At 55.9% G+C, this 26,431-nt stretch overlaps 1 protein-coding gene across 1 annotated transcript in view; it reads right to left on the bottom strand.

Annotated features, from left to right (window-relative positions):
* Nucleotides 1-13,348: 13,348 nt before the first annotated feature.
* Nucleotides 13,349-26,431, bottom strand: part of ABCD2 (ATP binding cassette subfamily D member 2) — a 53,201-nt gene continuing 40,118 nt past the window's right edge. The window contains exons 8-11 of the mRNA XM_055118112.1: nucleotides 25,480-25,564; nucleotides 21,094-21,219; nucleotides 17,667-17,917; nucleotides 13,349-14,766 (exon numbers count right to left, since the gene is read on the bottom strand). Of these exons, the coding sequence (XP_054974087.1) occupies nucleotides 17,698-17,917; nucleotides 21,094-21,219; nucleotides 25,480-25,564 (431 nt within the window). The 3' untranslated portion in view covers nucleotides 13,349-14,766; nucleotides 17,667-17,697. The remainder of the gene's footprint in view (nucleotides 14,767-17,666; nucleotides 17,918-21,093; nucleotides 21,220-25,479; nucleotides 25,565-26,431) is intronic.

Below are 26,431 nucleotides of genomic sequence, written 5' to 3' on the forward strand. Positions count from 1 at the left end.
TCAATGCACAGTGTAAATGTTTGACGTACAGTGTAGAGGCACAATATAGATGTGCAGAGATGATGCACGGTGTAGATATATGGTGTGCAGGCACAGTGTAGACACACGGTGTGGATATATGGCTTGCGAGCATGGTGTAGACACACAGCCCGGGTATATGGTGTGCAGGCACAGTGTAGATACACAATGTGGATATATGGCGTGCGAGCACGGTGTAGACACACGGCTCGGGTATATGGTGTGTGAGCATGGTGTAGACGCATGGTGTGGGTATGTGGTATGCAGGTACAGTGTATAGATGCAGGTGCAGTATATAGTGTGCAGCAGTGTATAGAAGCACACTATAGATGCATGGTGTAGACACATGGTGAGCAGGTACAGTGTAGACGCATGGTGTGCATGTACACAGTATAAATGCATAATATAGATGCTCAGTATAGATGTATGGTGTATGGTGTAGACAGATGGTGTAGGTACACATTGTAGATGTAGGTGTACACACAGTGAAATGCACAGTGTAGGTGTATGATACAGATGCATGGTGTAGGTGTAGATGCAGTGTGAATGCATGGTGTAGATACACAGTGTAGACATATGGTGTAGATGAATGGTGTGGGTGCACAGTGTAAATGCAGGGTGTAGATACACAGCATAGATGTACGGTGGGATACACGGTGTAAATACCCAGTATAGAGGCACAGTGTAGCTGCAGAGTATAGACAAGTGTAGATGCATGGTGTAGATGCTCTGTGTAGCTGATGCAGATGAACAGTGCAGACGGACAGTATAGATTATGGGTAGATGCACAGTTAGACACACAGTGCAAGTACACAGTGTAGCTGCAGAGTGTAGATGCATGATTAGATGCAGGTGGTAGATGATGTAGCTGCATGGTGTAGACGCACAGTATAGATGCACAGTGTAGGTGCACTGTGTAGGTGCATGTAGGTGCACAGTGTAGATGTACGCTGTAGGTGTACAGTGTAGGTGCATGGTGTGGATGCACAGTGCAGATGATGTAGATGCACGGTGAAAGTGCATGGTGTGGATGCATGGTGTGGATGCATGGTGTACATGCGTGGTGTACGTGCATGGTGTACGTGCACGGTGTAGGTGCATTGGTAGGTGCATGGTGTAGGTGCACGGTGTAGGTACATGGTATAGGTGCACGGTGTAGGTGAACAGTGTATGTGCATGGTGTACGTGCACAGTGTAGGTACACAGGTAGGTGCGTGGTGCACACACTCCATGAAGATGCAGGGTCCCGAGGCGTGGTGGACTCAAGGTGAATGCAGGATAGACACACTGTGTCATTCCAGTATCTCGCACAGGAGCGTGGGCAGACCCGCCGTTTGTGCTTGCTGGGCAGTGAGCTGTGCGGGGTCAGGGCGCGAGTGGGCTCTGTGGCGGGCGGGACGTCTTTCCCGGGCAGACATCCCCTCACCATGGGCCAGAGAAGCGCAGCTGGGAGCATCCTCAAGGACAAGGGGGCCCACAGGGACCGCGGCCCTCCTCCCGCCACCTGCCCTGCCCGTCTGGGGTCAAGGACAGGCTAGCGTGTGCTCAGGACCGAGGTCTGGGGGGAGGGGGTAGAGCCAAAGGCGTGATGCCCACCTGCAGAGGCGCATGGGGTCCTGGGCTCTGGGTGTGTGGGATACGGCAGCTGCAGTGGACGTCCAGGGCAGCACTTCCATGGAGACAGGCCACTCCAGCCAGGGCTGGCCTGGAGCCAGGAGCCGTGGGGTGGGCTCCGTCCCGGCATGTCTGCGAGTAAGATGCGGAGAGTGGGGACAGGGCCCAGAGCGGAGCTGTGTGCCAAGGCAGAGTGGACAGGGGCTGTTGTCTGAACACTCAATGGTGAGGCCAAACAGTCCAGTGACCAATGGCCAGGGCGGGAGAGGCGGCACTGGCCAAGGTGCTGGCCTTGCACGTAGCCAACACCAGGTCAGTCTCCAGTGCCTCACAGGGTGTCCCGAGCACTGCCAGGAGTTGTGTGTTCACAAAAGATGCATGTGCGTTCTCTCTCACCACGTGCATTCGGTGGCCAGGAGCCGCGTCCCCACCCCAGCCTGCAGCCACCGCCAACAGATGCACGAAGGAGGGAACAGGGCCACCAGGCTGGCTGGTGATCGGTCGTCGTCTATTCCGATCTCAGCCCCACAGTTTATTCCATTCTCCTCGTGCGCCTGTTCCAGTCTCACTGAGCACCCAGTTCCAGTCTCCCACTGCTCCTCATTCCCGTCTCCTTTCCCCTGCTACTCTCCTCTCGCCCAGTCTCGCTGCCTTCGGCAAGAGCCCAACCTCCAGAGCTGGGGGTCGCAACGACACCTAGGTCAGACTGCACAACCACGTGTGTGTAAAGCCCTTCCTTCTGGGAAAGCTCTTCTAAGACAAAGATCTCTCCTGCCAGGAGAACTGCCCAAGGGCGGAATAGTTCATCTAAGGACATACTCCTCCTTTCCTTAGTCCATAAACAATCATCTTTTTTTTTTTTTATTTTAAAGAAATATTTTATTGAACCACCGTGAAAACAAGAAAAAAAATACAAAGCTTTCAGGTTTAAGTCACAGTCAAATACTGATTAAACCACCATCCCTTCACCAGTGCACCCGTTCCACCACCAAGAACCCCAATAAACCCCCCTCCCACCCCACCCCCATCTAAGTAGCTAATGAATAAACAATCATCTTAGATTCGCTTCCTAATAAGCGTCCTAGTCATTTTGTATGGACACAGTAAGAGATACATTAAGCTTATAGGGTGACTCTCCTGGGGACACCTCGCTATAGACCCCAGACTATAGTCCTCAGGCAAGACTGTTCCTTCCTAACCCCAGAAGGGTCCTTGTCCAGTCACTTCTCTTTGGGTCATGACAGAATTTGTCCACAACTGTGTTCTTAACTTATTATGAGTTTTATGGCAGTCGGCCTGTCCGTTTTGATGCCAGGGTAGTTTATAGCTTGCCCTGAGTCCATCCAGTCCCTTCATGGGGACCCTGCTTTGGGGGTGCTGGGAACTAAGGGCAACTGAGGCTTAAGTTGAGAACTATAACAGATGCCCAGGAGTGTCTTCCTGTGTCTATACGGAATGGGCATTGCTCAAAAGTAAACTGCAAAGGACATAGCATAAAAGAGAAAAGCAATATTTTACTTACAAATATGAACTCCAGAGTCCTTATAAGGATCTGATCTGACCTTGCAAGTCACAGCGTCTGATTTGGGGATATGGGTGATTCACAGATAGGGGAAGTAGAGCACAGAGGAGAGGTTAAAGATAAATAGGGGGAATGGGAGTGCCTCAGGAGCACTGTGAATGGAGTAACCCAATAAACCTAAGCTCGCGGCAACAAGGGAGAAAGGACAAACCAATGTCCTACAGAGGTCATCCCTGAGTGCGGAGCCAGCAGTAAGTCCTGAGCACCACGGGGTGTGGCCTAACAACTCCCCCAAACAAAAATAGACAAGGACCCTGTGGGACATCTCACCAAAGAGGAAGCTGGGGCCAGCCCCGTCACAGGACACGCAGACTGGGCAGGGGGCATCCGCACATGCACCGAGGGCCCACGGGGACGGTCCCCAAACCACGCTGCCAGCTTGTGTTTGAAAGCTCGCAGGGGTGTGCGGGGCATCTGCTGGGGGTGGGCCGGGAATGGGGAGGGACACACACGTCCCCGGCAAGCACGTACGAGGCTGGTCGGACGCCAGAGCAGTGACCGCACCCTGGGGCCCTCAGGGCTTCGGGCCAAGGCCCTGCCCTGCTGCGGCTGTGGTCTGGGCCTGGAGGGGCGGCAGGACCGCCCGGGGCTCGGCCGTGGGAACCACCTCCACCCACGCACCGACTCTGGGTGGGCGCCGGCCGGGTTGCTGGGGGGGGCGTGGCTAGGGGCTGCGGGGCAGCTGGGGGCGTGAGAGGGACCCGGAGGCCTCCCAGGGCGGGGGGCACCAACCCCTCCTGGGGCCGTGGGTTCCCGCCCGGGCGCCGCCGACCCTAACCCGCCTCCCATGCTGCCCGCGCTGCACACTCCTCGCCTGGCCCCTCCGTGGCCCCGGGCCGCTCCCTGGGCCTCACCGCTGTGCCCTGCGGGTCGGCCCTGGGTGTCGGGCGTGGCACCGCTGTTCCCCTGCCAGTCTCCCACTCTCACGCCCGCCTCTCTCCTGCCCGCCCACACCCCTCCACTGCCCCTCCGTCCGCTGCCTCTCCCTGCGCCCAGGAAGGCAGGAGCCACCGGCGGCTCTGCACGCGCTCCCGCCGGGCGCCCCGTGCCCAGCCAGCGGGCAGACGGGAGGACAGCACCCGACGCCGCTTTCTCGTTCGTTTCTCAGCGCTTTGCAAAATCACGGAACTTCAGGGGTTTAGATTCAGCCACCAAAGTTCCAGTGCTACCCCCCCCACTCCCCACTCTCCCCCATGCTCTCCGGACCCTCCACTAGCTCATCGAGTCTGAGGGTTAGTTTTGTTGGTTGTTTGCCACTGAGTTGCTTTAGTTATTCACGTTCCACATATGACTGGGACCAAGGGGGGGGGGCAGGTAGTTAAATTGATCACTTTGTTTTTCTTACAAATTTTGGAAAATCTTTTTTTCTTTTTCTTTTTTCTTTCTTTTTTTTTTTTTTTTTTTTGCTTTTTGGGTCACACCCATCGATGCACAGGGGTTACTCCTGGCTCTGCACTCAACAATTGGTCCTGGCAGTGCTGGGGGACCATGTGGGATGCTGGGAATCGGACCGGGGGAGGCCACATGTACGGCAAATGCCCTGCCCGCTGTGCTATTGCTCCAGCCCCATTTCCTATGCTTTTTCTCTGAGCATATTCAGAGAAAAAGCATAGGAATATACTTCAGATTGTAAAGAGACAGATGCTACTGGCTATTCTTTAAAAAATTTAAATAAAAGTCAAGACACAATTCTCTGAAAATATAATTACATGGCTTGCCTAGACTAGTAAACTGTTGCCCACTTATACTTGCGACTCTGTATTCAAACTTTATGCTTTCCGTTTGAGGTGTCCTCAATCTCTTTTTGTAACTTAAAACTTCAAGCCAGAATTAGGTTGGCCCATCTCCCTGGTGGGGAAGGCAGTGCAGACCAGGGTTCCCCAGGGCTCGCCAGCGGGCCTGGGCTTCTCCCAGGGGCAGCTGTGCCGGCCTGTTCCAGCTTCAGCGGTCAGCCCCTGGCCCACTGCGGGTTCCCAGACCTCAGGGACGCCTGGGCAGTGTCCTCCTTCCAGCCCAGAAGCCCCGAGGTCCTGCAGGGGCCACGGCTCGGGGGTGCTGGCTCCCCGAGACAGACCCAGAGTCTTGGCTTTCGTCTGGTCTGGAGGGTTGTTTGCTTGGGAGCCACATTCAGCTGTGTGCGGGGCTTACTCCTGGCTCTGCCCTCGGGGGTCGCTCGGTGGTTGAGAGGGTCAAGCCCAGGCCCTCTGAGTGCCCGGCAATCACCTGCCCTGCCTGTCTCTGCCCTGGATGTACTCTCTCACAAAGATGCAGAGCTTGATTCTTTTTTTTCCTTTTTGGGTCACACCCGGCGGTGCACAGGGCTACTCCTTGCTCAAGGGGCCACATGGGATGCTGGGAACCAAACTTGGGTCAGCCGCGTGCAAGGCCGGCGCCCTCCCCGCTGTGCTATGGCTCCAGCCCCCCAGAGCTTGAATCTCAACGCTGAGCTTCATGCTAAGCTGTTCCCCGTCTTGCTTTGGCTACTGCGTGGGAGTGTGTGGCAGGCAGTCTAGAAGCTCTGCGTGGCACCAACACGTGCCAGGCCATGGGGGAGAGTGCCACGGGGGGCGGGAGCCTGCACTGAAGACGGAGCTGTGTGCCCGGGGCTCGGGGAAGGCCGGCCTGGAAGGACAGGCCCAGCCCACGAGCTGTGTCCTCACTCTCGGGCCAGCTGAGGCAGCTGGGGCGAGCAGCTGAGCACTGCCTCGGGAGCGCCAACCAGAAGCTGCTGCGGGCATGTGAGGTGCGGGCGCGGGGCTGGCAGGAAGCGCGGTTACCCAGAGCCTTGAGGCTGAAACCCAGATAGAATCAGAGGTTCTGACCCAATCGCTCCCCGGTATCAGGGCAGGTGCCTCAGCCCCACCCGGGCACACACGTCCCTCCCAGCAGCCCAGGCCCCCACCTGGCCCGCTCCCCTTCGGGCTGTTCAGGGGACACGCCAGCCCGGGCACGGTCCCGGCCACTCCCAGCACCCAGGGCAGTGCCTCCTCGTCTTCCCTGGGTTGTACGTGCGTTTCCTCCTCAGCTGCATCCTCCCTAGCTAGTCCTCACGCCTACCCTTGACCAGTGCTCGGACTGCCCTAGTGTCTCCTTTCCTGACCCCCATACCTGCTCGAGCGGTCCCCTACCCACACTGAACTGATCTTCACACGGAGGGCCTGAGCAAGGGCAGGGCGGGAGGGCGTTGGCCTTACACGCCGCTGACCTGGGTTCAGTTCCAGCGTCCCAGCTGGTCCCCGGCCCTCTCCCGAGCCTGCCAGGAGCTGTCCTGAGTACAGAGCCAGGAGTGACCTCTAGGCATTGTCGGGTGTGGCCCAAAGTAAACAAACAGCAGAAACCTAATCTTCACATCCACCTTTTTAAATTAAAAAAAAATTAAAAACATTTTTTGGGCCACACTTGGGCTGACTCTTGGCTCTGCACTCAGGGATCACCCCGGCAGTGCTCACTGCCGAGGATTGAAGCCGGTTTTCTGTGTGCAAGGTAAGCCCCCTGCAGGCTGTACTCGGGCTCCAGTCCCTGCATCCCTGGGGGTCACACCTGGCCTCAGGCAGAGCGCGGAGCCTCGCCCAGGGCCGTGGCTTTAGAAGACTTTCTGCCTGGGGAGGTGGAACAGCCATGCTCTGCTCACCCTAGCAGTGCTCCTTCTTTCCTTCTGTCGCCAGTGTGCTGGCCGAGTTAACGCCCCCCCTCCCTCCCTCTGGATGACCCCCCGTCTCTTGTAATGAGGCAGGGAAGGGGCCTGCCTGCGGTGGGCTCCATGCCGAGGCCCCGAGAATCTTGTGGGTTTTCCTTGGGTGCCTCCCACTGTGGTCGGTGCCCAGGAGTCGTACAAGGGAGAAGGTGCCGCTTGAGACCCACCACACACAGGGCTGGACAGTATAGTGCCCCCCCGCCCCCATTTTCCCAGACCTCCTTCCCCATGGAGGTCTCCGCTGCCCCGTCCCTTCCTGGTGGCCACTCAGTGATGCCCGTGGGGGTCCCGGGTGACTGATGTGAAGTGAGAGCAGCTAGAGGAGATGCCCTCTTCCTCTCACCCATCTCTGCTGCCCAGGAGAGCCCAGGACGGACAAGGCAGCTGTGAGCCTTGCTCTTTGCAGGGGGTGGAGGGGTGCGGGGAAGTCAGCCCCAGACCTTACCCAGGTCCTTTGGGTCTGTCCCTCACAGGAGAGAATTTCAGAGGAGCAGTGAAGTAAAAACAGGTTTTATTTGAAAGTTCTGAGGCAGGGGGTGGGGGCGGGAAGAGTGGAACCGAGGTGGGCAGGAGGACAGGAAGGCCCCCACCCCCAGGCAGTGGCAATGAATTTCCTGGGAAATAGTCTCAATAGCCCTGAAGTTGCAAAGTGCCAGCTTTGCAGAAAATCTGAACTAAGGCCAGTCAGACTTTCACCTGCACCAGCAACAGACCCAGGGAAGGGCGGACCCCCTCGAGGGAAGCTCCAGCAGGAACAAAAGGCCAGGAGAGGAATCTCAAAGACCACTGAGCACTCCCCACTCAACCCCTTGGCAATCTCCCTAGCAACGGGCTCTTCCCTAGGGCAGCTTGGAAAGACCCTATAAGGGCCACCTTGAACAAAGGAGGGCGTGTACATGCCCCTGAGCCCATATGCTGCGTAGCCAAGCATGTGGCACCCGCGTGCCGCCCGCATCTGCCCTCTGGAGCTGTGTACTTTCCTAGCTAGTGCTGGGATGTGTGCAGGGCATTGACTCAGAGAGCACTGACCCAGGAGCACTGCCCACTCTGGGCGGTGACCCTTGCCCTGCTGCTGCCCCTCCTCCTCCAGCCCCCAGCCCCACTCGTGCCCAGGAAGGGGAGAGTCGGCGGCTTGCCGAGGGGACAGGGAGCACACCTGCAGACGTCGCCCTGGGCCCGTGCTGTGCACTGAGCCCCCACAGCCGCTTCTGAGACGGTGTCTCTGGGGAGTCTTCCACGAGGCTCGAGCCCCATCTTGCTGCCATGGAAACTGGGGCGTGACGGTTCAACATTTCACACTGCAGACTAGAAACACTTACTTCTTTTTATTTATTTTTGCTTTTTGGGTCACACCCGGCGATGCACAGGGGTCACTCCTGGCTCTGCACTCATAAATTACCCCTGGCCGTGCTCTATGGGATGCTGGGAATTGAACCCGAGTCAGCCGCGTGCAAGGCAAACGCCCTACCCGCTGTGCTATTGCTCCAGCCCCTTATTTTTATTTCTTTATTCATTTATTTAGGGTCATGTTTGGCAGCACTCAGGGCTGACTCCCAGTTCTGTGCTCAGGGGACCATATGTAATGCTGGGGATCGAACCCAGGTTGGCTGCATGCAAGACAAATGCCTTCCCCACTGTACTATCTCTCCAGCTTGAAACTGATATTTTATTTTTATTTTTACATTTTTAAATGTTTATTTTTTGCTTTTTGGGTCACACCCGGCAATGCACAGGGGTCACTTCTGGCTCTGCACTCAGGAATCACCCCTGGCGGCGGGGACCATATGGGATGGTGGGAATTGAACCCGGGTCGGCCGCGTGCAAAGCAAACGCCCTACCCGCTGTGCTATTGCTCCAGCCCCGAAACTGATATTTTAAAAGTAATGAAGCGCATAAAATATTGTTTTAAAAAATACTGCCTGAATATTGTCATGCTGAGTGCAGTGAGTCAGAAAGAAAATGATGGTCTTGTTCCTTTGTGGATTATCAAAAAACGAAGTGTGTGGCTAATCCCCAGCGAAAACAAATCCTGAGACATGAGCCCCGGGGGCTGGAATGGGGAGGGGGGCGGGGAGGGGCCGGCCCGGTGCTCCTAAACTATGGAGTAACAACTCTATCATCACGCCAACTGTGACACCTCAATTAAAAAGTCTTTAAAAATAAAGAGTGAAAAAGACGGTATTTCCAAAAGATAGCTGGGCTCCTACGTCCACTGTGGCATTGTTCGTGACCACTGACCTCTGGAAACAACCCAGCTACAAGAACAGGTGACTGGACAGAACAGCTACTCGGCAGAAACTCGACGGAGGGCTGGAGCCGTACTGCAGCTCACTGCCTTGCATGCATCCCGTTCCCGGAACCACATGGTCCCCCGACCCCCCCAGGACTCACCCCTGAGCACCTCTAGAGCCAGCAGTAAGCCCTGAGCACTGCTGATGTGGCCCCAGTAAATACAATTTAAAAAAAATGAAGCAGTACTTGGCTGTAAGGGAAGAAGAAGCCCTGTGATTTGCTGCTGGGCCTGGAGAGGGCCACGCCGTGAGGTCAGCTGGGAGAGACAGAATAGTCTCAGTAGTAGGGAGAACCTATCTGGGGAGTAGCAGGCGGCCTACGGCAGCAGGTCTGGGCGTCCCCGGGCAGCGGTGGGGCCAGGGCCCGGAGACACCGCAGAGGGAAGCCAGACTTGGTGGGGCGTGGCCTGGAACATCATTTTCGTGAGACTATTACTGACGGCACTGCAGCCACAGCACTCAGGAAAACTGGGGGGAAAGGTAGAAACTACGAAAGCGAATCAAAGATGCCTCCCGGGAAAGCCAGGTCATGAGGGGACTCGGAAAGCTGCAGTTCCTGCCGCTAGTCTGACAGGACGGGGGCAGCAGCTGGAGAGACCCGCTTCACCCCAGTCAGCCAGCAGCTGGAAGGAGACCCCCTTCATGGAGTCAGCCGAGCAGCTGGAGGACCTAGTGTGAGGCCAAGCCAAGCCGCAACATACTGTCACGTGAAAGCTTTGGTGCCCTTTGAGCCAGGAGCCCTTCTTGTGAAATGTACGCTCTACACACCTCAGCGGCTTGTGCGAAGTGCCTCCCAGGCACAGCCAAAGGAAAGGCAATGAAAACGGCAAACACCAACCAAAGATGTGACATGAGCCACTGTCCCAGCACAGAGACTAACACAGCAGACTCAGGTAGAATGGGTTTATTTTGTCTTAAGTGGAGAAACGGTCCCTTGCACGGAGGGTCATTATAAAACCAAGTGTTAGGAGCCATTTTAAAAGCTGTTTATTTCTGGAAGCTTCCGTGTGCCACCTCTTCACTGCCATGGTCTGCTCACAGCAGGCTCGCTTTAGTGTCCAGCTGCGAGACCACGACCCGGTCAGCAAGAACAGGCCACGCCCAGGTCCTTCCAGCTCAGGCCCCGCAGGCCTGTCCGAGGGTCTCCTGGCGCCGCCCCGTGGCCGTGCACCCACCCCCTGCTCAGTGACCTTGAAGGGAGAGAAGACACAGCGGTGTTGTTCTTGCCTGTCCCCAGAGCAGAGGCTTTGTCAGCGAGAGCTGCGGGAAGCAGGGCACAGGGCTCACTCGCACCCAGCACCAGGCAGCGTGGCTGGGAAGGGACATTCTAGGGTTTTCCTGAGCCCAGTGCGGTACGGGAGGGAACGGGAACAGCTGCTGTGTGTGATGAGGGGCCGCCACCCGCTGGCTCCCGCAAGACCAGCCTCTCGGTCCTCGTGAAGTCTCAGCTGCACAGCTCGGGACCGCCGCTCTATGTACACACACTGCATGCAACACGTGCACACACGTATGTCGCCAAGACTGCCCCTGAGCACTCACATGTGCACGCATGGTAATATACACGTTTTTATTACACGTTTTTATACACATAGACGCGTCACCAGGCCAGTTCTCCATCTACACACGTGTATCCACCATGCACAGTCACTCGTGCACACACGTGCACATCGCATCGGGATCACTTAGTGTACACGCAGGTGCACACACGTGTGGTGGCGCCAGGGAGCAGCTGGGGCTTGAGGCTGAGGGGCCTGGGGACAGGTAGAGTGGCCGACCACTTGCCAGCATGTGTGAGCCCTGGGTCAGTTCCTGCGCTGTAACCCCACCGGCCCGACATGCCCCACTGAAAAACCTACAGAGGGGCTGGAGCGACAGCACAGCGGGGAGGGCGTTTGCCTTGCATGCGGCTGACCCGAGTTCGATTCCCAGCATCCCATATGGTCCCCTGAGCACCGCTGGGGTGATTCCTGAGTGCAGAGCCAGGAGTAACCCTTGTGCATCGCCGGGTGTGACCCAAAAAGAAAAAAAAAAGAAGAAAAAAGAAAAAACTACAGAAAAAGTGAGGGACACTGAAGGTCGAGGTGGGTCCACATCCCCAGAACCCTGCTGGCTGGGCAAGTGAGTAACTTGATCCTGGCTTCTGGCCTGTTCTCCTCCACGAAATCCCACCCTCTCTCGCTTCCTCCCTCCCTCCCTCTCTCCTCCCATTCTTCCTTCTCCCTCTTTCTTCTCCTCCCCTCCCTTTTCCCTCCCACCTTACTTCCTTCTCCCTCCTTCCCTCTCTCCCTTTCTCTCCTTCCTTCTTTCTCCCCATTTCTGGCCACACCTGGTTGTGCTCAGGGGCTACGCCCAGCTCAGAGCTGCACTGAGGTTTGTTCCGGGCCAGGTGATCAAGGCAGAGTCCCTGCGTGCAAAGCCTGTGCCCTCAGAGCCCTCTGCAATTGTTTCTTATTCAGTTAATCATATCCACAGAATAACCACACGGGGCAGGGGGAGGCTCCGAGGCCTGGAGTATAAAAAGGGGATTGATCCCAGCACCACAGGGGTCCCTGAGCACTGCCAGGTGTGGCCCCAAGGAAGAGGTGAGCACACAGGTCATCACACCTTTGTCCCCATGGGCTCTCCCAGGCCCTCGAGAGCTGGACTTCGTGTCCCTGGAGGGCCGATGGGGCCACAGGGACTCAAACTCTGCTCTGGAGACTGTTGGGGCCACACCGCCGGGTATCTGCCTGTTGCCCCCGTGTCAGCCTGTCTGTCCAGTTCCCTCTGGCTGAGGATCTGCTCTCAGCTCTCCACGGCAGGAGCTGGGTGTCTGTGTGGCCCCACCGTGTGTCAGGAGCAGGCTGGGGCGTGTGTGAGGGCACCGCGGCAGCAAGGCTGGGCTCCCCAGCGGCCCTGATGCCTGAGCCGACCTGCCTTTCCCTGGAGACGTTCTCTCCCCTTGTGTGCCCAGCAAGGGGCTGCGTCCCGTGGGACAGTGACGAGGCCATCGGCTTCCCTGTGACTAACAGCGGGTGCCTGTGTACCCACCCAGGTGGCGGGTGCCACTGGGATGGCCACTGCCATGCTGCAGGGGCTTTCCGTGCGTACGCCGGGCAAGGGTTCTCCTTCCAGGCCACTACTGCCTTCTTGAAGGACGGGCCATGCCCCCATCAGGGTTCACATATCTGAATGTAGGAACTGTGAAAATGTTTGTTTTAAAGTAAATTTGATTTATGACCAACGTGTGATCTGTCTACGAATGTTATTCCGCCGTACAGGAGCTGCAAGTGGACGTTTCTGCTGCTCCACTTACAATTCCTTTCTTCACCTCCAGCCCCAAAGAATCCTTATCTGAGAAGGTCCGGCCTCGGCCGATGGAAGGGCTGGTGTGGGTCAGCCCGGCAGTCAGACCTCGCCAGCCGGCCTGCACATCAGGGGTGAGGTTCCGGGGGCACTGACCGTCCGCTGAGCCATGGCCTGAGTGGCTGCCTGTTTTACTGAAGCGGTAAGACCGGCCTCATCGAGGAGAGGAAAGGGAAGGAGAGGCACAGAGAGAAGAGCTGGGGGGTGCCCCCCTCCCCCGGTCCTGGGGCACCAGGAGTCAAACCATGTGCTCTAGCCCACCGACTCTCCCCAGCCCACACCCGGGATGCTGCCCACAGTGGCCACGTGGCTCGAGGCGCCTACCAATGCCATGTCAGCGGCCTTGAGGCCGTCCCCGTTTCCCTCCCCAGGCGCCCTCATGCTGTTATCAAGCACATTTCACACACACACACACACACACACACACACGCACACACTCCACTGCAACATGTTCTGAGGTGGAGCCCCTCGAGATGTCCACCTCTGCAGAGACTCCTGTTCCGCTGACCACAGGCTGGGGGCCGCAGCTGAGGCACTGCAGAGCCCACGTCTGGGGGCTGAACCTAAGGAAATACCTGAAACTCCCCTCGATTCCTGTTTCACAGAAAAATCGGGAAGCAACTGAAAGTTACAAGCTAGCAAAGGAGAAGTCAGTGTGCACAGGCCCTGGTGTCGGCAGCCACGGAACCCAAGCGCGGCGAGACATTAGCAGTCACCTCACCCTAGCGAGGGCGCAGGCTTCCGTGTAGGTGCACGCTGACTTATTACTACACTTGAAAACCTGCACAAATGAAACTAAAGGTATAAAGGAAAATTATACACATTTATTTTGGTGAGCTTCGTCTCCTAATACTTTTGCCTAATGTTTTCTGGCATTTCTCTACAGTTCCGATTTGAAAATATGTTGTTTTTATAATAAAACATTAATTTGAAAAACAGAACAGGCAAAGGAGGAAATTATTTCCTAGGAATTCAGGCAGAATGGATTCACTCGACCTCGAGAAATGCCTTTGTAATCAACTTTCTCTTATCTAAAGTGTCACTTTTAGATACCCAATTCTTTGTGCTTACTCTATCTCCTGATGTATTTTCATTCCTATACTGAAAGTATATCTAACCCTACATAAAAGGGAAACAGGATATAATTTTGGAAGATGGAAATTCTGGGCCTCTGCTACAGCGCAGTGTGACTGGCCCCACAATGGTGACGGCAATGAGCTTGTCTGGTCTGGGCCCCACTGCGACAGAGGCCACCCAAGCGTCTTTCTGCGTGTCTGCAAGACGGCTACGTCTGGGACATTCTGATTAAGCGTGGTGTGTCCAATAGTTTAACATATAAACATATGTTTATATTTCATAAGGGTGACTCCCACTTTATATGGATTGGGTTGTATTTCGTATATTTATACTGATACCACCATAGTTCGAATACGTCATAGCTCATGACCACATGACAGCATTAAAACCAGATCCCGGAGACACACAGGGTGTGTAGAGCTCCTGGCCCCACGCACCCGGACAGTTTCCCGCCGGAGGCCTGTTCCCCACGGCACGCTGTGAGCACCCACTTCTGTAACAAGTGATTTGTTTCGGGAGAGAGAGGAGGGGCGTGTGTGGGGGAGTGGGGAGGACATGAGGAGAGGGGGACAGGTCAATGGACTTCGAGGGTTTCCATCGGCAGCCTCTGCTGTGAGGCAGGCTCTCTGACGGAACATTCCGGAAGGAAGGCCGCCCGGGCACCCCGCGCTTGGTGGTGAGGAGAGGCAGCACCATGAGGAGGGACCCGCTCCTGCAGCAGCTCGCCCGGGGCCAAGTGCGGCCTGAGCTCAGACCTCGGGCAGGCCACGCCCCCCTAGCACTTCCGTTTCCCGCACAGCTCAGGAGCGTGCGGCTCCCCTGGGTCTGGATCCAAGATGTGAGCACGTTTTTCCAGGCTCACGAATGATAGTAAGATGCCGGATTCTGACAGGAGGGGCCTGTTCCAAGGACGAAACCAGACTCAGAATGAACGTCTCAGTGAAAACTAACATGTTCATTGGTACCTGTAGTAGCGGCCCAAAATTTGACACAAAAACCCATGAACTGCCACGGAAAACTGTTCCCATCATAAAGCAAGGCCGGTGGGGTGGCTCGTGCTGCAGTGCGGCGTGTCTGCGGAGGCCGCCCGAGCCATCCTCTCAGGAGAGCGCACTACTTTCCACGCATGCTGGGCGTCATGCTACCTGCAGGGACATAATGCGACAGTCTGTGGAGCGAAACTTACTTTCCAAATTTATACAGTACTCACCCCCCCCAACACACACATTTTAAGTTCACAAGCTCATGGCTTCTCTGACAAAAGAGAAAAAGCTCAAGTGTGGGGCGATGAACGAACACGGCAGACGCAGTGTGGGACGGGGGTTCCGTGCCTCCTTTGCCCCGGCTCTGTGTGAAGACGGCTATGCAGTCTCACAGCCTTTTCCACAGTTTCCGTGGCTGTGAGGAAAGTCGGTGTGGGTCACTGGGCCACTCTGGAAACAGTTACGTGGTACATAAACGCAAGTTTAATCACAGATTCCCCCAGGCTGGAGGACATTGCTTCTGGAAGAAAGCTCAGAAAACAAACGGGCCCTGCTGCGTCGGGCAGCTGTGCCCGGCCAGCCCCACTCCTGCCGCGGGTGCAGCTCTGAAGACCTCGCCTCACACGGCAGACAAAGCACAACCCTGCTCTGGGCATGTTCAGAGCTTCAGACCCAGCACAGGGTTGCCAGCACCTTATTTTTAAGTCATGGAAACCAAGACATGAACATTTCACACGTTTAAGTGAGGATTTCTCATTTTCTTCCCGTGCCTCTGACTCTTACGACACTGGCTTCCAGGCCCCGAGACAGTACGGCAGGTCAGGTGCTGGCCTTGGTGCCGTCTACCTAGAGTTGATCCCCAGTACCCCATACGGTCCTGAGCCCTGCCAGGAATGAGCCCTGAGCACAGACCCAGGAGTCAGACCTGAGCACCGCCGGCTATGGCTCCAAAACCCAAACCCAAACCCAAACCCAACTCTTGCGTCTGACTCTGCCCTCAGTGTCAGGCCTGGGGGATGCCCACCTGGAGGCTCCTGTCTGGAGAATCCCTAACCAGTTCCCACTGGGCATTTCCCACCCAGGGTGGCCTTACTTCAGCAGGAGGGAGAGGCCCTGCCTGACAGTGGCGCAGGACCAGCGGGGGCTCTTGGGGCCTCCTGGGGTGCTTCCAGGGTGCCATGGGGCCTCCCGGGGTGCTTACAGGGGTGCTCCTAGGGTCTCCTGGGGGTGCTCCTAGGGTCTCCCAGGGTGCTTACGGGGTGTCATGGGGTCTCCTGGAGTGCTTGGGGGTCTCACCTAGTGCTTACAGGCCCTCACAGGATCACGGGGTCCTGGAGGTCTCGTGGGCGCTGTGCCCCTTCCTCTGAGAGGGCCGGGCCAGCAGTGAGCCCAGGAGGCCTGTGGGCTGCATGCCTGGGGAGGGACTGACGCTGCCCACTGACCCCAACGGCACAGACACAGGCACAACTGCTCTGACCGGTGACTGCTCACACAGGGGCAAGGCAGCGGGAGGTCCCAGGGCCAGGGCTGGACTTTGTACCTCCAGCCCAGGGCGTGGTTTCCTGGGAATTTCTCTCCACACAGAGCCTCTCTCATCAGACAGTAACTGTTAGACCAACCCAGTCTGGACGGAGCGCGGTGTTGGGGACTCACGTGATGCTTGTGTCACGTGCGTGTTCCTGTGTGTGCCTGTACGTGTGTGTGTCTATACATGTGAGCATGTGCATGCCTGTATGTGCCTGTACGTGTGCGTGTCTGTACATGTGAGTGTGTGCGTGCCTGTGTGTGCCTGTACGTGTGCGTGTCTGTACATGTGAGTGTGTGCATGCGGGTGCCTGTGTGTGTGCCTGTACGTGTGCATGTGCCTGTGTACCTGTACGTGTGTGCCTGTGCCTGTGCCTGTATGTGTGCGTGTCTGTTCGTGTGCATGTGCGTGGAGCTGCAGAGGCTCTGCGGGCCCTCGTGGCTCCCTGTAAGCCACCTGCTGTGACCTCTTCTCTGTCCCTGGCTCGCACCTCCAGCACGCCATGACCAATGTGGCCAGACTGGCGTTGCTCCCCACCTCTCCTGACTTGTCTGGACGTGGCTGCTTACGACTCGAGTCCAGACCGCGGGTGGAGCTGCCCTGACTCGGACCAGGAGCCCAGGGTCCTAAGCAACCACGGCAGGCCAGTCTGTCGGCAAGCCGGGTAAGCGGCTGCTCCCAACACCGCCCCAGGCTGAGGGGAGCGAGAACAGGAGCTGTGAATGACAGCGCCCATCCCAGAAACCTCTGGCCCGCCCCGTGGCATCTCTTCTGGTGCTACACTGCCAAAAGGGCCCCTTTCTGGAAGAAGCTGCAGTGGGCACAGCTGCCAGCAGAGGACAAGCTGCGACCAGCAATGCTCGATGCCTTTTCTGAGTCGCAATTCTCTGTAGGAAACGGAGCTCAGTAACAAACACCAACATTCACACTAACACTAATTTGTTTCAGGTCCACATCAAGATGTCAATGCCTAGAGTTAAAAATAAGTGTGTGTGTGTGGGGCAGGCAGGGGGGCCATAGGGAGGGTCTCTCCTTCTTGAACGTGGCTGACCCGGGTTTAATCCCGGCGTCCCATATGGTCCCCTGAGCACCACCAGGAGTAATTCCCGAGTGTGGAGCCAGGAGTAACCCTGCAGTATCTCGGTGTATGGGCACCCCCACACAAAAAAAAAAAGATGAAGTGGCACCTGTGCTCCTGTCACCAAGCCCACGGTGATCGCCGTGCACACAGGCTGAGCCCCTGCCTGAGAGGTGAGGACAGTTCTTGTGAGGAGGGACCACCGAGGCAGATCTCCAGCTCACACTCCACCTCACACACCTGCGTTCCACCAGGTGCCACGGGCAGCTGCTCCATCCGATGACACCTCCGGGAGGACTGTGGGGCGCCAGGGGTGACCCGGGGCGCTGAGGATGGGATGGAAGGCGGGAGTGGTGCTAAACATGCTGCTGACTGTGCCGGGAGAGGCCGGCGCTAGGCTTCCTTAGGCCGAGTCCTCCGCTGGCCCCTGCGGGTGACCCTGGTGCTCTGAGCACGTACCTGAAGGGAAGGTCCCACGCATGCTGGCCACCTAGGGCACCTCCTCGCCGTGCCTCACTGTTTTCAGCACCGAGTCTTCTCCCAGAATTCTGCATAGTTCATTCAGTCTCTGCTGCATCTTTGGAATTCCCGCGAGCTGAGATTCTAGCTTTTGTTTTTCTTCACTCAGGGTTAAGCGGATGGCAGCGTCCAGCTGTTCAAAGCGCCAACCTCCTTCACCATCAAACTGCAGGAGGTGAGTGTGGTACTTCCTGCAAACACAGGGTGATGTCAGCAGCTGTGCAGAGCTGGCAGGGCCACAGGCCTCGCGTTTAAACTGGCAGCCAAGGCAGAGTTGAAAACTACACCTGTTTCACGTGCGATTTTACCAGAATCTACAAGGATCTCCACGAAGGTCAAGTATTAACATTTCTGTTTGTTTTTTAGGTCACACCCAGCGGTGCTAAGGGCCACTCCTAGATAGTACTGGGGCAGGCATTCCCGCAGTGCTGGGACCACGAGTGCTGGGTGGGGACCAGGGACACTCATGGGCAAAGTTGCTTCAGTCTTCTGAGCCATTCCCAGGCCAGGATTATGGGCTTTTAAGGGCTAGGGCTGTGGTTTGGGGGCAGAATACACACATAAAACTGGTTTTTGACACAAACGGCATTCATCTCTAGGAGGTTCGGTTCCTCCTGCGGCATTTCGTTCCTATTCTCAGTGCCTGTGAATGTGAAGAAGGACCCACATGTATCTGACCGCCGGATGACCTAGTCTGGCTCCCGGATAAACAGTGGCGCATACTCAGCTCGGGTATAAGACAAGGATGCCGAGAGAAGTGAAAATGAGGCTAAGGTGCAAAGGTTCTCTCTGCAGAGGGGAACTCCAAGGACAAGGGAACAGAGTGCCCAGAGCTGGCACCCGCGGGAAGGAGTTGCTCTGACAGGGAAGGTGTGCGGCAGGTCTGAAGCACTTCAGGGGTCTGAGGTGGAGAGCAGGTAGCCCCTCCCTGGCTTCACTCCTCTGGTGGCTCTGGTCACCTGGTGAGCACTGGGACAACGGTGCCACCAGTCACCCTCCCAGGAGGGAAGGGAAAGGGAGGGAAGGGGCCTGCTGGGTCCCGTGTGGAGCCCGCTGCCCAGAGACCAGGATTCTGCCCGCAGCCTTTTTCCCTGCACGTTCTGGCTGAAGCTCTCCCACAGCTGAGGAGGCCGAGCTCTCTCTTTCAGGACTTCTGAAGTGCTTTGAATCTGTAGAACCTTCCAGAACCTTTCCTGTTAGAACAACTTCCACTTCCTTCTCAGAACGAGACGGGCTGCACCTGCCACGAGTCCAGGCATGATGCCACAGCCAAGGAGTCTGGAGAACTCACCGGCACTGATGCCAGTTCCAGGCGCCTCCTCCACCCTGCAGAGGCCCCACATCGGCAAAGCTGTCATGGCTCCTTCTCTGTCCCAACCCCTCGGACCCGGCCGGTGTGTGCCGGATACTCCTGCACACGGAGCTGCGTGGAGCCCATGAGAGCCTGTTTCTAGGCCACTGAGAGGAGCCCATGCATGCCCCCGATTCTCCGCAGGACGCCGCCCCATTCACTCTCTCAGGGATGTGGGACGGAGAGGAGGTAGAGAAAGCCTGAGGGTCAGTGCCCGAATCCATCTGCTGACAGTCTCAGGGGAGGCTGTTCTGCCTCCCCTGAGCTGAGCCAAGAGGAGGAGGTTTCTAGGCCCAGGGCACTGTGAGCTGTGGAAGCCCTGCTGAGGTATGGGACGAAGGAACTTCTCACAGTTCAAGCACATTTTACTACCTCACCCCTCAGCTTTCTGGGCCTCTCCCGCCTCAGAGCTGTGACGAGGAGGGAGCTGAGGGCAGGAGCCCTCTGCCCAGTCCAGCCCCTCTCCAGCTCCTGTCACTGTCCAAACATGCGCAGGGGAGCTACACACCCAGAGAGAACATCGAGCACCCCCAGCCTCAGGGAATGAGAGCAGTGAGGGAGCCCAGGGACCCCATGGTGGGAAACTCCTCTGAGGACCCCATGGTAGGATCACCAACTGAGGAACCCATGGTGGGCGCCCAATCTGAGAACACCGTGGTGGGGGTCCCATATGAGGTCTCTGAGGTGGGGCCCATCTGAGGACCCTATTGTGGAGGGCCCCATCTGAGGGCCCTAAGGTGGGAGCCCCGTCTGAGGATCCTGAGGTGGGGCCCATCTGAGGACCCTGTGGTTTGGGCCCCATCTGAGGGCCCTATGGTGGGGTCCCTGTCTGGAGATCCTGAGATGGGGCCCATCTGAGGATCCTGTGGTGGTGGCGCTAGCTAAGTACCCTGTGGTTTGGGTCCCATCTGAGGATCCTATGATGGGGCCCATTTGAGGATTCTGAGGTAGGGCCCATTTGAGGACCCTGTGGTGGGGGCCCTACCTAAGTACCCCATGGTTTAGGTCCCATTCTGAGTACCCTGTGGTTTGGGCCCCATCTGAGGACCCTGTGGTAGGGGCCCCAAATGAGGACCCTGAGGTGGGACCCATCTGAGGACCCTGAGGTGGGGCCTATCTGAGGACGAAGAGGTGGGACCCATCTGAGGAGCCTGAGGTGGGACCCATCTGAGGACCCTGAGGTGGGGCCTATCTGAGGACCCTGAGGTGGGGCCCATCTGAGGACCCAGAGGTAGGGCCCACCTGAGGACGCTGGGGGGAGTCCATCTGAGGATTCCCTCTAAAGCCCCTGTGGTGGGGGCTCCATCTCAAAGGGCCTCTGGCTGTGGCCGTGGAGGCAACAGAACCATCAGGCCCCTGGCTGGAGCGAAGGGTAACAAGTAGGGCTGCGGGCCCCTGCCCTGCTTTCCAGGGCCCTGGGTGAACCCAGGTTCATCCAAACAGAGCCACCTCACCAGGAGACGGCCGCAGGCAGGAGGGACTTGCATTGTGGTGCTGTGTCAACGCAGGTTCATCTTTGAGCAAATGTGCCATGAGGACCAGGAGAGCTTAAGGGGCCACGCAAGCGCTTTGCACTCAGGAGACCCAGGTTTGACCCCAGCTCTGCATGGTCTCTGGAGCACCAGTGGGTGTGACCCCCAAACAAGCCAACAGAACAGCTCTGGGGGACGTGGAGTTAGGGAGAAGCCGTGTGTGTGTTGTGTGTGTGTGTGTGTGTGTGTGTGTGTGTGTGTGTGTGTGTGTGTGTGTGTGTGTGTGAGGGGGGTATCACTGGACCTTCCATTCAGTTTTGCAGTGAGCTTTGAACTGCTCTAAAAAATAAAGTTTTAGAAAACAACAAAACTCAGCTTTCTGTTCTTCCAACCGGGTGAAACAGCTAAGTGTGCGTCAGGGGCATCCTGTGGCCACTGAACAGGACCCACACGAGCCACCACTGGCTGTCCAGATGGGCCACTGGCTCCCCACTCTGCTCGGGGAGGCCCCTGGGGCAGACTCCCCCAGGCGCCAGGCACTCACCAGAGCGACGGCCGGTGAGTGATGGACAGCAGGGAGATGCCAGCGGCCTTGGCGGCCTGGAAGATGGTGCCTTCCACGTCGATGCTCACCGCACTGGTGCACTCGTCCAGCAGCGCATACTTGGGTCTGCAGAAACAAGGACGGGAAGGACGGACAGGCTGGCACCGCGTCTCCAGGCAGGAGAAGGAGGTGGCAGGTGGCAGCACTGGTGCCCTCTCGGACAAGGTCCAGCTGGACAGCACAGGGTATGGGTTCCACCGGGCCGGGCGGCGGGGAGTGCAGTCGCCAGGTCAGCTCAGGGCAAAGCCTGCCCACCTTTCACGCCTGGACTCAACCCTTCTCCCACTCATGCAGCCCCTTCCAGGCCATCCTGCCGCCACTGTCCTCTGCTTGTCGCCCATTCCCGTGCCGTCCCCGTGGGCAGTGTCTGCCGCCCAGCGACACGCCACGCCTTGCTCACGGCACCAGAGGCAGGCACTGACCGACAGGCTGAGACGAGGCCGGGTCTTGGCCCAGACAATGGCCTTCATGATAATCGACAGTGCAAAGAAGCACGAGGAGCGGCTTCTTACCCAGCCTGAGCCTTGGCCTCGGACACACTTGCTTACAGGGGACCAGAGCCACTGCGGAGCAGTCCGGGCAGAGGGCAGAGCCAGAGGCCAGGGTGCAAACCCTTGCGCAGTCCCATCAGTGCACGTGGGGCTGGCAGAGCTGGTGCCACATGGTGCCAGCTACTGGGAGGTCCTTGCGGCTTTGCCTCCAAGGTAACTGCCGTTTTGTGGATATTTTTAAGTGAAAAAGAGGGAGAAGAAAAGGGAGTGGACACGAGCCGGATGGGGTAAGATTTCCTTTTCTGTGTAAAGCTCTGTGTCTCGTCTTCAGAGTGACGTGTGCAGGCAGAAAAGGGGCCACTTCAGAGGGGAAAGAGCACACAGCTTCTGTTCTGTCGTCATGGCAACCCCTGGCTAGCAGCTGCGAGCTGGAGGCCAGGCTTCTGCCTGCTTGGCAGGGGAGAGTGTGCTGGAATCCGAAGCTGTCCCCACTGCTCCTTGGATGTCCATTCCCTTCTCTTTCGGAATGCATTTATATAAGAAATGTCCTAATATTTCCGAGGTTGAGGCCAAGCTATTGAGGAAACTGTCATGATATTTGGGGTTTGGTTCAAATGCATCAAAACTCACTGCAGGAGGGAGGCTGACACTGCTGGTAGGCCCACAGTGGGAGCAGTGCATGAAGCTGTCGGTAATGACACTGTCAATCACGAATTCTAAAATAAGAATCTTTTCCTCTTTTTTGGGTCACACCTGGCGATGCACAGGGGTTACTCCTGGCTCTGCACTCAGGAATCACTCCTGGCAGTGCTCAGGGGACCATATGGGATGCTGGGAATTGAACCCGGGTTGGTCGTGTGCAAAGCAAACACCCTACCTGCTGTGCTATTGCTCCAGCCCCTAAAATAAGAATTTTAAATGCTTTAAAAATAACAAAAAAGAGATTAGAGTGGCAAAGTTTACTGAGTTGTGTGGCAGGAATGTGGGTTCACCCACCATTTCTTCGTCTTTGAAGCTCTGCGTTTTTTTCTATAGATTATTTTTCAAAACTGGTAGTCAACTTGATACTAAGAGTTTATATGGCTCGCTTGACGTTTATTTTGCTCTTTCCTTGGCTTTTTCAGTCTGATCAGAATCACTGTTTCCATGGCAACTCCTGCGCGCCTTGCTCAGCACGGCGGCCAAGTCCTGCGCGCCCCACGAGTTCCTGCCCTGTTCCCAGGCACAGCGCACATGCAGAAAAATTCCTTTTTGCCTCGTTTTTTTAAAAAAATCGAGTCACCATGAGATACACAGTTACAAAGTTGTTCATGATTGAGTTTCAGTCAATGTTCCAATACGTTCCCTTCACCAGTGCACATTTCCCAGCAGCAGGGTCCCCAGTTTCCCTCCCGCCACCCCCACCCCCAGCCTGCCTCTATGGCAGATGCTTCTCTCTCTCGAGCCCCCTCTTGCGCTCTTGCTCTCTCTCTCTCTCTCTCTCTCTCTCTCTCTCTCTCTCTCTCGCTCTCTCTCTCTCTCTCTCCCCCCCTCTCTCTTTTTGGGCATTAGGGTCTGCAATACAGGCACTGGAAGGTTACCACATACATCCCTTTCCCTCCTTTTAGCACTCGCCTCTAGTCCAGCGTGATCACTTGCAACTACCCATGTCAGAGTGGACCTTCCCCTGTCCTACTGCCCTTCCTCCTGACTTGTGGCAGGCTTCCAACCATGGACCAGTCCTCCGGGCCCTCACACTGTCCCTGGGTATTAGTCTTACAAAAAGAGGTTCTTTTCCAAAGAAAACCAGGAAACGTTGGAGCAACAAACCCGAAGCCCAAATACTTCTCTCAGTGTCTTGAGTAGCAGTATTAAGTTCAGGTGCTACAAGCTGGTGACCAAGAGAAAAGCTTATCAAGAGAAGATGTTTCCTGTATCTCCCAGTCAGCTAATACTGTGCTGGCATGTCCTTCTCCCTGGTTTGCCTCTTATTCCCAAGGTAAGCCACAGCCTGTGTGGGCTGTGGACTGGGTGGCAGGCTTTGGCTGTCAACAGATACAGCCAGGCCCGGAGCTGCCCTGATGTGCACAGTGCTCTCCAGTACCACACTGGCTATGAACTCTTCCTGCCTTCCGCTGAAGGCACACAGAAACTTAACCTGGGGCTCTGAACACTTTCTCACCTCATATGCCTTGATTTAAAAGAGAAAAAGCAAAATATGTGAAAAAATAGCAAGTACTGAAATATAAGTTCTATGTATTAGTATATGATAAAGTTACTTGACAGGACATGTGCAAGTGATTTTGGCGGCAGCAACCACCAAGCAGGTACTAAGGTGTCAGTGTCCCGTCTGTGGTAGGACACATGTGGCAGTGTTCCAGCTGTGGTAGATGAGTGGCAGTGTCTGACCTGTGGGTAAAACACACGTGGCAGTCTCCCACCTGTGGGAGAACTCGTGTAGTGGTTCCCCACCTACAGGAGAACATATGTGGCAGGTCCTACTGATGGCAGAACACGTGTAGCAGTGTAAAACACGAGGCAGTGCCTTACTCGTGGGAGGATACGTGTGCTGGTTGCTGGTGTCTGCCTGGGGTAGAAGATGAGTAGCAGTGCGCAACCTGTGACAGAAAGTGTGTGGCACAAATGTCCTGTGGTAGGACATATGAGGTAGTGTCCCGGGTATGGTAGAACACATGCAGCAGTGTCCCGCCTATGGTAGAACAAGAGTGACAGGGTCTTACCTGTGGGAGAACATGTATATCAGGGCCCTATCTATGGCAGGGGCTGGAGCGATAGCACAGCGAGTAGGGCGTTTGCCTTGCACACGGTCGACCCGGGTTTGATTCCTCCACCCCTCTCGGAGAGCCTGGAAAGCCACTGAGAGTATCTCGCCCACACAGCAGAGCCTGGCAAGCTCCCTGTGGCGTATTTGATAAGCCAAAAACAGTAACAAGTCTCACAATGGAGATGTTACTGGTGCCCGCTCCAGCAAATCAATGAGCAACGGGATGACAGTGACTGATCTGTGGTAGATAATAAGAGGCAGTGTCCCACCTGTGGGAGACCACATGTGACAGTAACCCATCTCTGACAGAATGGGTTACTTGCTGTGGTGTCTGCCGGTGGTACAAAATGAGAAACAGTGCCCCACTTGTGGCAGAACACGTGTGGCAGTGTCCTGCCTATGGCAGAACCTGTGTGGCATTGTTTCACTTGTGGCAGAACACATGCATCAGTGCCCCACCTCTGGTAGAACATGTGAAGCAGAGTTCCACCTGTGATAGAACACGTGTAGCCTGTCTATCTGTGGCAGAACATGTGTGGCAGTGTCCTGCCTATGGCAGAACCTGTGTGGCATTGTTTCACTTGTGGCAGAACACATGCATCAGTGCCCCACCTCTGGTAGAACATGTAAAGCAGAGTTCCACCTGTGATGGAACATGTGTAGCCTGTCTATCTGTGGAAGAACATGTGTGGCAGGGTTCTGCCTGTGGTAGAACCCATGTAGCAGTTTCTGTCATGTCACACACACTATGTGTGACAGGGTCCAACCTATGGAAGAACACCTGTGGTACTTTTCACCTGTGGTAAAAGATGAGTGGCAGTTTTCTACCTGTGTCGAACATCTGTGGTAGTGCTCTGCCTGTGACAGAATGTGAGTGGCAATGTCCTGTGATAGAACACGAATGACAGTGGCCTACCTGTGGTAGAACATGTGTGGCAATGTTCTGCCTGCGGTAGAAAATGAGTGGCAGTGTCCTGCCTGTAGTAGAACATGAGTGACAGGGTCTTACCTGTGACAGAACATGCGTATCAGTGCCTTACTTGTGGTAGAACAAGAGTGGCATTGGCCTACCTGTGATAGAACATGCGTGCCATCCCCATCCTTTGCTTTTCTCCTCCAGACAAGACGTCTTTCCAGTCCATTACAGCATCCCACCCTTCAAAAGAGAAGGATGCATTTTTAAGAGATCCTTTCACACATCTGTGATAGTTACACAAAGAAACCACAGGGAACAGACTGATTCCAGCAAAAGTTAGCTGTAGTCCCTGACCACAGCACTCAGGTAACTGAGGCGAGGAGGGGTTGAGAGTGTCCAGTGGACAGTGGTAAAGGGTTCCAGGCTCTTTGGTGGTGAGTGTGGATGGTGTGTATGGTCACATTGCACCCCCCAAACATAAACATTTACACCTTGTTACTTCAGTAAAAATATACACTTGCATTTAGAAGAGCAAAGAAAATCTTTATAGGAGCCTGCTTGTTGCTCTTTGTACCTGGGACAAGTACTTGCTGATAAACTATAAATTTATAACACAAAGAATGTGTCAGTTTACAGAATGTGTGCTGAAATACACCGGGCATGCTCATGGATATGATTTTTTTTTTTTTTTTTTGCTTTTTGGGTCATACCCGGTGATGCACAGGGGTTACTCCTGGCTCTGCACTCAGAAATTACTCCTGGTGCTCAGGGGACCATATGGGATGCTGGGAATCGAACCTGGGTCGGCCCGTGCCAAGGCAAACACCCTCCCCGCTATGCTATTGCTCCAGCCCCGCGGACATGAATTTTGTCCTAGATTTGATATCATTCTAATGGTAATAATTCACAACAACTACAAATTCTAAACCTGACACAGAAACCCATTTCCACAACCTTGATGCTGGAGAACATTGTCTGTGGGCTTTTTTTTTTTTTCTTTTTGGGTCACACCCAGCGATGCGCAGGACTTACTCCTGGCTCTGCACTCAGAAATTATTCTGGTGGTGCTTGGGGGACCCCAGAGGATGCCGGGGATTGAACCTGGGC

Source organism: Sorex araneus, chromosome 10 (assembly GCF_027595985.1).
Source record: "Sorex araneus isolate mSorAra2 chromosome 10, mSorAra2.pri, whole genome shotgun sequence".
NCBI classification, from domain to species: Eukaryota; Metazoa; Chordata; class Mammalia; order Eulipotyphla; family Soricidae; genus Sorex; species Sorex araneus.